The sequence below is a fragment of the Cetorhinus maximus genome, chromosome 5 (genome assembly GCF_964194155.1).
Source record: "Cetorhinus maximus chromosome 5, sCetMax3.hap1.1, whole genome shotgun sequence".
Classification (NCBI taxonomy): domain Eukaryota; kingdom Metazoa; phylum Chordata; class Chondrichthyes; order Lamniformes; family Cetorhinidae; genus Cetorhinus; species Cetorhinus maximus.
Window position 1 is genome coordinate 131,827,525 of NC_135883.1, and position 15,085 is coordinate 131,842,609.

Here is a 15,085-nt window from a genome sequence, read left to right on the forward strand (position 1 = left end):
AACCATCTGCTGCCCTCTACGCTCCATGTGCTTGCGCCTCCTTGCTATGGAAGGATGTACCGTGTGGTGCCTAATGTGATGTAGGCAGCATGAGGCCAAGGTGGGTGGCGGGGGTGGGGAAGGCCTAGCACCTTTGTGTGAGTGTTCGGCAGCAGCGGGGTGAGGAGGCTCTGGAGCCCTAACATGTCCCACTCTGGTTGGGGTGGGCCATGTGCGAAGAGAGTCCATGTATAATTTGCACAAATCAATGCTTTTCTCTTATTTTGAAGAAGAATACTCATAACGTGGCAGAGCGTGTGAGGACTGGCGGAGGCCAGGGGCAGATCGTCATTCTCAGCTGGTTTGAGCGGGAGGCCCTGGATTTGGAGAGGCGCCTTGCACCCATGTCCACTGGTGTCAGTGATGCTGGGGTGCCATGGCCAGGTATTTATGCCCAGCAGTGAGGTCAGCATTGTTCTCCCAACAGCCATGGCACTGCTGAATGTTCAGTGATTGAAGTTAGCAACATGGCTCGACCATTGCTTATGGAAGGATCAGCGCATAATGAACCGGGGAACAGGGATACACTTTGTCATTGTCTCCACGTTAACTGATCCACTGTCCTTGTTCTTCCTTTCAGCATTAGCGGAGCAGGGCCAGGAGGAGGAGCAGCAGAGGCCCCCTCTCACTCCTGAGGGGCCTGAAGTCACACCAGCGTCACACCATCTCTGCCAGGCACCAGCGCAGATACTAGCACCTCAGTGGGAGTTAGAACATCGGCTAGTGTCCTGGGGCACAGCGGTGAGGGCACTTCACAGCCACTGGAGGAGTTGACAGAGACAAAGAGTGCCCATGGCTCCAGCAGTCGGAGGACTGCAGGGGATCAGGCACATGCTCAGTCGGTGCCTGATGATGTGCCTCTGGAGTTGACCGCAACGCAGCAGAGGCAGGAAATGCGGCCGGGTGTGCAGGAGCTTCTGGGGGAGATAGATGAGGCTGTGCTTGGCCTGGTCTCCGTGGTGGACGAGTCTACACGCACGATCACCGAAGCAATGAGCCACATGTCCGAGCGCCAAGCGTCCTTCATGGAGAGAGTGGCGACTCTCGTGGAGAGCCTCCTCCAGCAGACCCATCAGGACTTCCTGGGGATGCGCTCTAACCAACAAGCCCTCACATCAGCATTGACTTCAGCTGGTCAGCGCCAGTGTGGGAGATGGTGTGGGCACCAAGTTTCCCAGCTCAGTGCCCATCCATCCACGGTGAGCAGGGAGGTCCTTAGCAACCTCATGTCAGCGCAGCAGCTGCCTGTCATCTCTGCGGGCTCCTCTCAGGGTGCTCTGAATGAGGGCAGCAGCTCCTCCGCCCCTCTCCCAGTGGCCATGCCATCCGGTGAGGCTGCGACGACTGGGGAGATGCCAGCTGTGGAACTGGCAGCTTCCTCCCAGGCGGGGCCAGCACAGGCTTCACGGGCCAGAGGACGACTGCCAAGGTCATCGAGGCCAACAGGACAGCAGAGTCAGCAGGCTGTCTCAGATACCACTCCCAGCGATGGAGCAGCACCAAGATGTAGCATCCGGACACGAAAACATAAGGCACATTAGGCACATCACGGGTTTTTAACTGGTGCTTTTGTGTTGGCCCGAGGTGAGGTCTTCATGATTTGCTTTGAATTGGAACACCATTGTCATTTTGTTTCATTAAGTTTCTTTGCCTGTGATATTAAAATCAGACATGTGACCATTACTGAGGGTGCCTCTTTCCTTCTGCATGTGTATGGTTTCCAAAAATGTTAGGAGTGCTTTGTGGGACATTCAGCTTTATTAACAAGGCCCTGAGTTACTGTTCTTAACCTGGAAGATGTGGCACTTTGGTATCGAGTATGGAGCCTACAGCCCAGGCTTGTCCTAGCGTGCTAGCTGAAGGTTCGTTGGATTAAAGCCTCCCGGGTGTCCCTGCCTCCCTGCAGTATGCCCGGGTCAGCGTCTACCCCCTCAGCATTTCCCTGTGCGTGCTCATCCTCGGACTCACTGCTGAACTTATCGTGTGCAGCCGCAGCCACTGCGTCGACACCTTCATCATCCACAGCGTCCTCCCTTTCCAGCGCAAGATTGTGTAGAGCGCAGCACGCAACCACTATCACTCAGACATGATCTGTGGGCTACTGGAGAGCGCCCCCCCCCCCCGTGCCGTCCAGGCATTGGAAGCGCATTGAGAAGACCGATGGTTCTCTCTACCACAGCCCTTGTGGTGCCGTGGCTCCTATTGTACCACTGCTCAGATTCTGTTCTTGGATGGCGGAGAGGTGTCATGAGCCACCTTCTGAGGGGATAGCCCTTGTCACCCAGCAGCCATCCATCCAGCCAAGCCGGAGCACTGAAGAGTCCTGGCACCTGGGAGTGTCTGAGGATGTAGGTGTCGTGGGAGTTGCCTGGGTACCTTGCACAGACTTGTAGAATCAGCATCCTGTGGTCACACACTATCTGCACATTCATGGAGTGGGAGCCCTTCCTGTTGACGAAGGCACCGGGCTCACCTGCTGGTGCCTTGATGGCCACATGTGTGCAGTCTATTGCACCCTGGACGCGGGGGAAGCCAGCAATGGCCACGAAGCCTCTGGGTCGCTGTGCCTGGCTAGCCCGGTCCCAAGGTCAATGCACACCTAAGCAGAGCATCTATAACCTGTTTAACCCAAGTGTGGACAGCTGATTCGGAGACACCACAAAGATCACCCACCAACCCCTGGAAGGAGCCAGAGGCATGGAAGTTGAGAGCAGCTGTGACCTTCAGAGCCACTGACATGTGGTGTCCACCCACACAGTTAGCAGAGATCTCAGGCCCAATCACCTGACAGATATAGTTGACTGTCTGCCTTGAGAAATGGAGCCTCCTTCGGCACTGCACCTCAGACAAATTGACGTAGCTGCTTTGCCGCCTGTATATGTTGGCAGCAGGATAGTGGTGTCTTCTGCGGCCCCTTCTGCCTTGGACTACCTCTTGGCCCTGCGCCGCTTGTGCCTGCGCCTGTCTCCCAAAGGTGGCTCCCCTGGTGGCTGAATGTGCACTCCTGGCCTCGTGCCCCTTCTAGCCCTCCCTTCCTCCTCAGAGGAGCTGCCTCCAGTGGACAGTTCAGCTTCCATTCCCAGGCTAAGGGAAGGCTTCCTGAAACCTGCAGGCCCAAAAAAGATTCCTCACTGCAGAGTGCTGACCTGAAGGTTAAGTGTCCAGACAAAGCAGCTGGTATGCGTTTTGAAGTATTGCAAATCACACAGGCAATGTTCAAAAACTTTGAAAAATCAATGCTTGACTGTGCACACTCGCGACCCCAGTGAGCCCTCTTATCCTGCCCGTGGATGAGGTTTATACAAATGTGTCCTACCCGCCTGCCCGTTGCACCCATGCGCCGACCCGAAGATTGCACGGGTGCTGGAAAATCAGTATTGATTGGTGAGTCAAGGGCCTTAAGTGGTCCATTAATTAATGGGCGCGCGTCGGACATCATTGCACGCCTGCCCAGCGAAATATCACAATGGCGTGTGGTGATGTCGGGATGCTTGCCCGATGTCACTGCGTGTCATTTTACGCGCAGACTCGCGGGCTCGCCCCCGCACGCCAACAGGAAAATTCTGCCCAAGGAGATCAGCCATGATCTTATTGAATGGCGGAGCAGGCTCGAGGGGCCGAATGGTCTACTCCTATTCCAGTTTCTTATGTTCTTATCTCGGAGTTAAAATGCACCAATCACTAAAGGTTGCACTGCAGCTTAGCAAGACCATAAAAAAGCAAATGGATGAGTCGGCTTTATTTCTGGAAGGATAGAATTGAAAAATAGGGAAGTTATTCTAAACCTGTATCAAGCTTTGGTTAGGCCACACTTAGAATGCTGCATGCAGTTTTGGCCACCATATTATAAAATGGATCAAGAGGCTCAGGAGTGAGTGCATAGAAGATTTACAAGGATGATACCAGAAATATGCAGGTATACGTATCAGGAAAGGATTAACAGGCTGGGCCTCTCTTGAAAAGAGGAGGCTGATGAATGACCTAGTTGAGGTCTTTGCAATTATGAAAGGCTTTGATAGAATGAGTACAGAGAGAATGTTTCCCCCTGTGGGGAAGAGCATAAGTAGATGCCTTCAACATGAGATCATCAGTTGGTGCCATGTGACAGCCTCCAACCACCCAATCTTCCACTGCCGTCAGCCAGCTGCTGTTTTCCGCCCCTTTCGGGTAGGCAGCAAATGAGGCCATGCTTCCTCTTTCCGTCGGGCTTTCAACACAGGTCATGAAGCAACGTGGGATTCACCGCACAGGCCTGCGGTTAATATTGCCATCCGGAGCAATCGGAGACTGATCTGCATATTTCTAGAGGGAGCCTGCTGCCTTCTGGTGGATTTACCAATGAGTAAGAGCAGATAAAAATCAGAACCTGTGGAAAAACAGTGGGTTTGGAGGAGGGGCATTTTAACAGCCCATCCCTACCAGACAGGGGTCAAAACTCCCCGCAATGTGTCTAAGGTATAAGAAAATCTATCAGCAGAGCCACTGCTGAACCTTATTGTGCTGCCATCTTCAGTAAGTAGTTAACTACTGAAAAGTGTGATCCAAGCATAGAATTTACAACTACTGAACCACAAACCATTCATTCTCTTGGCATGCAGTTACTTATCCAAGCAGTTCAAAACTCTGATTTAAGTAGTAAATCTTCTTTTTGTTACCGGCCTTTTAGCACTGTACATTGTAACCCCTCCACTGCCAAATCTCACCTAAACACAGAGGAGCATTATAAAAAGAAATCATGATTTTAGCTGAAAATATATACTTTTTATTGCTTGTTGCTTTCTGATTGAAAAGATGCTTAAAGTCCAATCTCTACAAATTGGTTATTTTTATCAGTCGGTTATTAATCAAATGCACCTGATTTCTGGCCAAAAAATGGGAGTAAAAATGACCAAGTTTGCAGGGAATGCTGAATGCTCTTAAGGGCGTCTAAACAACCTCCAGAGTGGCCATCTAAGAGAGACATTAGGGCCCTTATTTATGCTAATCAGGGGCAGAATGTGTGTTTTAGAAGCTGGCTCCGTAAGCACTTCAGCCACAAACAAGGTCCACAGCATGCTTGCCAGTCATGATTGACATCCCAGCCCGCTGTCCTTTTCTCCAACTCCGGGACTTAGCTGAAGATAAGGAATAACAGCCCAATGTTCAATCCTCCTGAAGAGTGAACCACCTGTGAAGGCACAACGGGTGTTGGAACATTGAGGCCTGACCTGAGGCGGGCATTGGACTTATTCCTGGAGCTTTCATCAGATGTCGTGCTGCCTCCAAACACCCTGCTCAGTCAAACTGGATGCACTGCACCAGGGCTTCTTAGCCAGTACTTTCCAAACCCACAACCACTACCACCTCGAAGGACAAGGGCAGCAGATACATGGGAACACCGCCACCTGGAAGTTGCCTTCCAAGTCACTCACTATCCTGACTTGGAAACATATCACCACCGTTCCTTCACTGTCGCTGAGTTAAAATCCTGGAACTCCCTTCCTGACGGCACTGTGGGTGTACCTACACCACATGGACTGCAGCAGTTCAAGAAGACAGCTCACCACCACCTTTTCAAGGGCAACTAGGGATGGGCAATAAATGCTGACCTAGCATTGACGCCCAGATCCAGTGAATGAATTTAAAAAACCAGCCTTACCCCCCCACCCCTTCTATCTCCGACATTTTAATAAACAGATGTGTTCAAAGAAAATGAAAGAATGCAACACAATTGTTTTTAATGCCCCTATGATTTTTCCATCAGGTTGCACTCAGCAGTGTCCAGGAGATTCCAGGACATTACTGCTGAACTGTTGGTAACCTTACTTGAGGTCCAATTCTGGGCTGACCTCAGTTTGGGCCTGCAGCACTGCCTGACTGCCTCACTGCCACCAAGGTAACACTTCCCAGTGAATGGGCAGTAATGGTGTGATGTATTTGATTGTGCAGCATTTTGAGAACATATAAGCGTAAAGCAATTTGGCTGTCATGTAAACACAAAAGATTGCAGCAGCTAACCTTGCTTTATTTTGTTAATCTTCAGGTTCACCGTATAGGGAAAAGATCACTATCGCCATTCTCCAGCTGCAGGAGGAGGGGAAACTGCACATGATGAAAGAGAAATGGTGGAGGGGAAATGGCTGCCCAGAGGAAGAGAGCAAGGAAGCCAGTGCTTTAGGAGTCCAGAACATTGGTGGCATCTTTATAGTACTGGCTGCAGGCCTAGTACTTTCCATCTTTGTGGCAGTGGGCGAATTTCTGTACAAGTCGAAAAAAAATGCACAGCTTGAGAAGGTAAAAGACTTTTCCAGTGCATCTGTAAGTTACTGGAGATTGTATAGTGCAGTCCCACTGATTTTTCATTAGAGTGAAATCTTACTGAATTATACAAAAATGTCCAGATTCTCTGACAAGAATAAGAACATTTTGAGTGTATGTTTTGTGATAGCAAAATCATATGAACTCAGAATTCCAATTTTATAAAAAGAATCTGTGCTGTTTAATTAATGGTCACTGGCTTTGTTCAAGCCCATTTATTTAAAACGAAAGAAATATTTATTTCTTTGAAAGTGTATGGAAATGATTCTTCCATGTAACCATTAATGCAGTGGTCTTTGATATAAAATATTTATTGTGTTAGACAAGCATGGATATAAATTCAAGCACAACATGAATAATCCAGTCAGCAATGCCATAAATATTGTTTAATCTCTGAACTGCATTCTGAACTTGGAGCTGCAAAAAATGGAATATATTTGATTTTTTTCATTGTTTACCCATTGTATGTGGTGTTCAATTCAATAAATGTAATTGTGTTAAGTAGTTATTGGCAGTTCAATGTATTTCAGTGCAGTAAGAAAACATCAAAGATAAGCAATAAGACTGTGTTTCATTAACACAGATAAAACAGCAGAAGGGAAAGTGTATTAGAACAGCAATCGTTGAATCCATATCTCAATTCGTAACCATGTTAGCACTGATTCAGTGTTTGTCAGATAATAGGCTTAAGTAGCTGAATCCATGTTTGTCATTTCTAGCAGTTTTGATTCATGCTATAATCTGCTGTGCTTTTCAATAACTATAAGGCTTTGTCTCTACTGTGCAACCCCTGATTTTTCTTTTTTAATTAAACACTGTTTATTTCTCTAGATATGCAATGATTACTCTGTCAATATTAGACTAAAAAGTGATGACGTGCAATTCCTTTGGTGGCAGGTTGTAGCAAGTAGCTTAGCAGTGGGACAGACCCTGCCCTGTGTTCAGGAGAATTTCCTACGGCAGTACACGTCCACTCCAACAAGAAAGGAGGTGCTGCTAGACCTGGTTCTTGGGAATGAGGTGGGCCAAGTAGGTCAAGTGACAGCGGGGGAACATTTAGAGCACAGTGATCATTGTATCATAAGGTTTAGGATTACGGTGGAAAAGGATACTAGTCAATCCAGAGTAAGAATAATCAACTGGCATAGAGTAAACTTCAATGGGGCAAGAACGGAGCTGGGCCACATAGACTGGAACCAAAGGTAGGTGGGAAAAACAGTAGCTGAACAATGGGCCACCATCAAAGAGGAGATGATTTGGTTTCCGTCAAAAGAAAAGGGTAGGACAAACAAATCCAGAGCTCCCTGGATGACAAAGGAGATAGAAATTAAGTTAAAGAAGAAAAAATGTACTTACGACAAGTGTCAGGTAGCAAATACAATTGAGAACCAAGCTGCATACAGAAGGTTCAGAAGGGATGTGAAGAAGTAAATAAGAGAAGCAAAGAGGGATTATGAAAAAAGACTGGCAGCTAACATAAAAGGAAATCCCAAAGTATTCTATAAGCACATCAATTGTAAAAGAGTGGTAAAAGGAGGAGCAGGGCTGATTAGAGACCAAAATGAGGATTTCCACATAGAGGCAAGAGGCATGGCTGAGATGGTAAATGAATATTTTGCATCTGTCTTTACCTATGAGGTAGATGCTGCCCAGGCCATGGTGACAGAGGAGGAAACTCAGTCACTAGAAGGGTTTAAAATTGATAAGGAGGAGATATTGGTTAAGCTGTTGGTATTTAAAGTTTATAAGGCACCGGGACTGGGTGAGATGCACCCAAGAATATTGAAGGGAGTGAGAGTGGAAATTGCAGAGGCAATGGCAATAAACTTTCAATGTTCCCTGGATTCTAGGAGGTGCCGAAGGACTGAAAAATTTCAAACATTACGCCCTTGTTCAAAAAGGTTGTAAAGATCTGCCCTGCAATTACAGATCAGTCAGTTTAACTTCGGTGGTGGGGAAACTTCCAGAAATAATCATTCGGGATGGAATTAATAGTCACATGGAAAATTTTGGATTGATTGGTAAGGGTCAGCATGGATTTGTTAAAGGAAACATGTGTCTAACTAACTTGCTGGATTTTTTTGAAGAGATAACAGAGATGGTTGATGAGGGCAATGCCATTGATGTGGTGTATATGGACTTCCAAAAGGCGTTCAATACAATGCCAAACAACAGACTTGTGAGGAAGGTTATATGTCATGGAATAAAAGGGACAGTAGCAACGTGGATACAAAATTGGCTGAGAGGAAACAGAGAGTAATGGTTAATGGGTATTTTTCAGGGCTGGAAGAAGATTTGTAGCGGAGTTCCCCAGGGGTGGCTATTGCGACCTTGCTTTTCCTGATATATATGTAAAAATGATCTCGATCTTGGTGTGCAGGGGACAATTTCAAAGTTCGCAGACGACACCAAACTTGGCAGAATTGTAAACAGTGAGGAGGACAGTGTAGAACTTCAAAGGGACATTGACACATTGGTGGAGTGGGCAGATAGGTGGCAGATGAAGTTCAATGCAGAGAAGCGTGAGGTGCAAAGAACATGGAGAGACAGTAAAATAAAGGATACTATTCTAAAGGTTGTGCAGGAGCAGAGAGACCTGGGTGTATATGTAAATAAGTCATTAAAGGTGGCAGAACAGGTAGAGAGAGCTATTTCTAAAGCATACAGTATGCTAGGCTTCATTAATAAGGGTATAGAGTACAAGAGCAGGGAGGTTTTGATGAACTTATATAAGACATTGGTTAGACCTCAGCTGGAGTATTGTGTACAGTTCTGGGCACCACACTATAGGAAGGATGTGAACGCATTGTAAAGAGTGCAGAAGAGATTTATGAGAATGGTTCCAGGGATGAGACAGTTCAGGTATGAGGAGGGATTGGAGAAGTTGGGACTGTTTTCCTTGGAGAGGAGAAGACCGAGAGGAGACTTGATAGAAGTTTTCAAAATAATGAGGGGCCTGGACAGAGCAGATAGGGAGAAACTGTTCCCGCTCGTAAACAGACCAAGAACCAGAGGGCACAGTTTTAAAGTGTTTTGCAAAAGAAGCAAATACGAGGTGAGAAAAAACTTCTTCACACAGCGAAAAGTTAGGGTTTGGGATGCACTGCCTAGAAGACTGGTGGAGGCAGGTTCGATTGAGGCATTCAAGAGGGCATTAGATGATTATCTAAATAGAAACAATGTGCCGGGTTATGGGGAGAAGGCAGGGCATTGGCACTAAGTTAAAATGCTCGGAGAGCCGGTGCATTCATGATGGGCTGAGTGGTCTCCTTCTACACTGTAACAATTGTGTGATTCTGATCCTGTGATTTACTGCTGATTACAGAATGATCAAATGACTCAAGTTTGTTACCATCGCATACATTTCAAATTAGAAAACAAAATGTTGAATTTCCCCATAGAGAAATTTTGTTTGGTCATTTGAGCCACAATTAATAAATCTAAACCTTTAATTTGTTTACTGCCAAATCTGCTATTTAGCCTTAAGGTGCAACTGTCTCATGCAGTTGTTCACTGTTTAAAAAGGATTATGATTGTAGCGATAGAAAATTGATGGACTGTAGTGAATAATATAAAATCAAACAATTGTGGTTATTGCATGTTGCTCCTGTTTAATCCTGTCATGCAAAAATTACATCTTGTCACGTGTCCAAATTTTTGTAGGGCTTATTTTGCCTCTGGGGTTAAATTGCTGGATTGATGGTTTCTTCACGATTCATCACGTGAATACCCTGATGCAGTGGCAGAAGGAGTCACAAATTGATTAGAAAGGAAGTTTGGGGTCTAAGCCTTTCAACCAATATCTGTGCAAACGTTAAAAGATGAAAAGATTGATTTTTCATAGTTGATGTTCAAATACTAGCTGAGACATCTCCTACAGGTCAAAGGATTACTGCATTAACATTCTTTTTACAACTATTAACCAGGCTAGCAGCAGCAGCAGAGTCCCAGGTTGCTGGATTTGAATTCAGGGCCCGCCTTTTTGTTCTGGGGGTGGGTGAGGGTGGTGGCAGTGGGGGGTTTGCTGGATTTAAATTCGAGCCCGCCAACCCCGGAGCAAGTGTGGAGGCTGCCAGGTGGGGAGGCAGACTGGGCAGGACGCCCGCCTCTGTGCTCGAACATGTGTTGAGTTAAATAAAAAGAAAAGATTGAAACAAAAAACAGCCCTCCAGCCCTCACCCCTCGTTATCCTCACCCACCCCCCACCCCCCACACAATCCCCATGCCCCATTCATGACAAACTATGCCACCTCATGCCTCCCCACCCATACCCCTATGCCCACACCACAGCCCCTCATGCCCCCTATACCAACACATGCCCCTCTACCCACCTCATGGCCCTTTATAGTGTCTATGCCAACTTAGTGCCAACTCATGCCAACCCATGCCCCCAACCCACCACACTTTGCCCTTACCCTCTCCATGCCAAACTACCTAGTATCCTTTGACAGCTTGACAACTCTTTGACGGCTTTGAGAGTTCCAATGAGTTTATGCATTTTTTACACACAATGTGTACTTTTAAAAATCCCAAAGGGTGCCTTACCTCTCCCAAATATGTCCTGGGACAATATCCAAAGGGGTACCTTGCCTCTCCAAAGGGGTACCCTCGCTATTCAAACAAGTCCACCAAATTCAGATCTTCTGTTACCTGGTCTAACCTGCACACTCCGGGTTTCACAGTCCTGACCTATCAACATCCCACTTCATTGGAGGCAGCTGTTTCGAAAATGTTTTAGTTGACGGACAATATGATGGGTGCAGGCTTGGAGGGCCGAAGGGCCTGTTCCTGTGCTGTACTTTTCTTTGTTCTTTGTTCTTTGAACACTGGCCCAACTCCAGTCCTTTTCCCATGAAAGTAGGAAGTGCCATGTTGGGGGACCAGGGCTTAGAATTTCTGGGTTCATCTGCCATTTTTGCCATGACCGAAAGACTCTCCATCATGGCAAAAGTCTGGGCCTTGCCTTAGTGTTAATGTGATTATGTAGGTTTTCTTTTATCAGATAACTGTTTCATTTTAAGATTTTGAACACAGATTAAAGTCTAAGGGCTGAAATTTAGCCACATAGGTGGGAAACAGGAACCATTTTTTTTTCATGTCAGAAACCCGCCTCCAGGGGAATCTGATTAAAGATAAAATTTTGAAGCCGATGAGCCCTTATTTGGTATGGAGACATGGACAGACGTCCATAAGTGCAGCAAGTGGGCTCTTGAAGTTGGAGGACTAATCAGAGGTCTTACAGCTTCAGAGAAGCACTTGGCTGCAATAGAAGGTAAGTAACTGGACGGGCATCTCAAGAAGCAGGTCCCCCTCTCAGCCACTCCTTGAAAACTTTCATTAAAAAATCCAGAAAAGCTGCCAGACCACCGTGGCAAGTGGACCCCTCCGCAGGGGGGCCTTTGGTCATACCTCCACCCAAGCAGGCAGGTAGGGCCTGTCAGCCTGCCAAGGGTGCTGGTACTCCTGCATGCCCACTTCCAGGCAGTTGATCTGGAAAATCCCAGTTGGCCTGCTGGACCTATCTATAACAATGCTCTTAATGAGCCTAATTGCTTGTAGGATTGGTAGGCCTTCTAGGGCCCTGAACTTGTTGGCCCTGAATGGCCAACACCAGCAACAGCATCCTGCAACTGGTACACCAGCTGACGCTGCTACCCCACCACCATTCCGGTCTTTGGGGGTCCACGAAAATTCAACCTTAGAGGATGGGAATATCAGAAATCATTTTCCTTCGTTTGTTTAATATTCATTTAACTTCTAGGAATCTTAAACAAACATCTCATTCCAGCTTAGAAACTCTAAGGTGGAAAATTGTATTGGTGTAATTCAGACTCACTTCAATTCCCCGGTAGTAGGTGGCGGGCAGGTAGCACCATGGGCTACCACCTATACTGGCCGGGTGGCATTCTTCAATGATACCACAATGCCAGAAGAATTGCTACATGACAAATTTCTCCCCCTAAATTGTTTTACTATTAATGTTAGAGAATGGTTAGGTAATGGTGGGGTGGGGAAACAATTGGATTCCTCCCAGTTGGAGCTAATGACTCACAGTATTATGACTATCATTTATTAATACTGTATACATAGTTATCAAGTGGATGAAATATTTGATAACTATTAAGTGCAGTAAATACAACATTCCTACATAGTGGTTCCTTACAATTTAAAGACAGCACATTATTCTTAAAAGCAATCTTGTCATTTTTATTTAAAGGCAAGTAGTAAACTAAATACTTTTCTTTCAATCATTGCCAAGCTTGCCTGGTGTTAGGGCAGAGAAATCTAAGCTAACATGTGATTTCACTGTCGCTTCAAGGCATTGCAGTTTGATCTCATTTTCAGTCTTTAATTTTCCCCACAGAGGTCCTTCTGTAGTGCCATGGTTGAGGAGCTCAGGTTGTCTCTCAAGTGTCAACGGCGTCTGAAACACAGGCCTCAGGCACCAGTCATAGTGAAAACAGAAGAAGTTATCAACATGCATACGTTCAACGACAGGAGATTGCCTGGCAAAGAAACAATGGCATAAAGTGTAGAAAATCCACATCGAGCACAAACAGTAATCTTTGTTCCCAATGACCTGCAAGAGTGTTTCCTGTGGAAATATGCAAACCGTGCCGAACAAGCGAGTTACCTCATGATGCCGTGTCGAAAAAAATTACCTACCATATGAAAACAGGGTGGTCAAAGTCAGATTCCGAAACATTGTCAAGGACCACAACTTGCAAATAAAATAATTAAATGCAGTAAAGACTTTTCCCTCCGTCCCTCTTCTCACCCCTCCCTCTCTTTTTTCCCATTATAGGAAATGGATGGTGATAATAAAGGGAAAACAAAACACTGGACAACGAATGGGAAAACTGATATTGAGTTATAGCTAAAGTTATAGGAGGTGGAAATGGTGCTGAGAAATGTCCAAACTTGTACAGTTGCTGTAATAGAGGCTGTTCCAAATAATTGAGGTTAAAGGTGAAGGAGAACTGAGAGGCATTGGAAAGAAACAGTGAAACCTTCATGCGATATTTCACGTGTTTGTATCACCACCAGAAGTGAACACAAGGCAATAATTGTTTTCCGTCAATTTTGTTTTTTTTTTAAATGGATCAGACTGCATTGAACCCTCACAAAATGAAAAAACTGTTAAACAATTAAACTTTCTAAACAATGGATTGCAAAGTCGTTTTCCAAAATTTGAATGAAGTAGGGTTTAAACGAACAGCCTATAGTCCTTTAAGTTTGCATACCTCATTGTGGTAACAGAAGAGTGTGTGCACTTGCCCCATCTCCCCAATCCCGGGTCTCAAGAATTGTTCCTTTCAAGTTGCTTCACCCACCTGCTCCCACATCCAGCTGAACTGATTTGACACCTGGCCTTTCAACTCGTGTGGTTCCGCCTGATTAATTATGGTTATAGGATTTTCATTGACATGATCCCATGGTAATGTTGCAGGAGACTCTTTTGTAGAATGCACTAAATCTCAAGTCACTACTGCTACAACTCCTTGCGAGCAGTTTTTCAAGATGTTCATGTTTATTTGTGGAAATGCAAGATTTATATGAAAATAGTTTTTGTATGGAATTTTTGTAATAATTTTTATCAAAAAATGAACACACGGGCACTAAATCTCAATGGGTTTCCATTAGGCTGATAGCATACAGTGATGAACTATTGTGTGTAAGAAAAGGCGCAGAGTCTTGGCCATATATTGTGATAATAAATGAAGTGCATACTGAGTATTGTCTGAAATTAATGCACAATCTTAAAAAAAAGATAAAGGAATAGAGACATTTTTATTTAAATATTTCACATCACATTTAGGACAGTATTTTACACAAATTGGTTTGGGGCCAATGGCAAAACATCTGATTTTGACTTCTCAGATGGTATTATTCGGCGAATTTTCTAAAAATAACCCCAATAGAGGAATTATACGGTAGTGTGGCAAGTAAAGCTGAAGTTTTCCCCTGTGCTTATGTTTTCAGGTACCTAAATGATAAAATGTAAATGTAATTGCCTTTGCTGTGTCCTTGCAATGAGAAATGTCAGCAAAAATACCAGTGAATGCAGAGTCCATATTCCTACAATCACATGATATGTCCATATAAAGATGGTAATTTTGCCTTTTTTGGCTCTTACACCCAGAAAGACACTATAGAAAGCACCCCCCCCCCACCCCTCAATCTAGTATTTGGTTGTTTTAAATTTATTCCAGGCTTTTTGATATTTGCTACCCTACCTAGATGTTCTTTGACCACTGTCAGGGTGAAGGAGGACTGCCTGTTATCAGTCCCCCAAATTTACCTTTTAACAGTTTGAACCCGTGTCCCTTGTACTGTTCTCATTGTTTATTTAGAAGTGATTTCCTGGGTCTACCTTTTCCATACCGGTTACTATCTCACATCCTTCTTTAAAGCTCCTTCTCCTTTCAAGGCCAAAAAAGTCCACATTTCTTCAGTTTCTCATCATGCCACAGCCCTCAGCCTCTGATGCTGAGGATCAGTCTCATGACTGTCCCTTGACCTGCCTCCAGTGCTTGAATATCTCTTAGTCAGTGTTCAGAACTGGTCACAAGACTCAATTTGTAGTCTGACTAGTATATTGTACAGATGGACTATGCCTTTCTCTAACATGTATGCTACTGTTTTGCCTATATAGATCAGCATTGTATTTGCTTTGTTGGTTTCTCCTCTGTATTTATTGAACATGTTGACCATTGAGTCTACCAAGAACTTTAGATAATTCTCAATT

General features: G+C 45.3%; 1 protein-coding gene across 1 annotated transcript in view; it reads left to right on the forward strand.

Annotated features, from left to right (window-relative positions):
• grik2 (glutamate receptor, ionotropic, kainate 2) overlaps positions 1-14,187 on the forward strand; it is a 538,314-nt gene extending 524,127 nt beyond the window's left edge. Inside the window, exons 15-16 of the mRNA XM_078542488.1 lie at positions 6,062-6,312; positions 12,701-14,187. Of these exons, the coding sequence (XP_078398614.1) occupies positions 6,062-6,312; positions 12,701-12,865 (416 nt within the window). The 3' untranslated portion in view covers positions 12,866-14,187. The remainder of the gene's footprint in view (positions 1-6,061; positions 6,313-12,700) is intronic.
• The last annotated feature ends 898 nt before the right edge of the window (positions 14,188-15,085 follow it).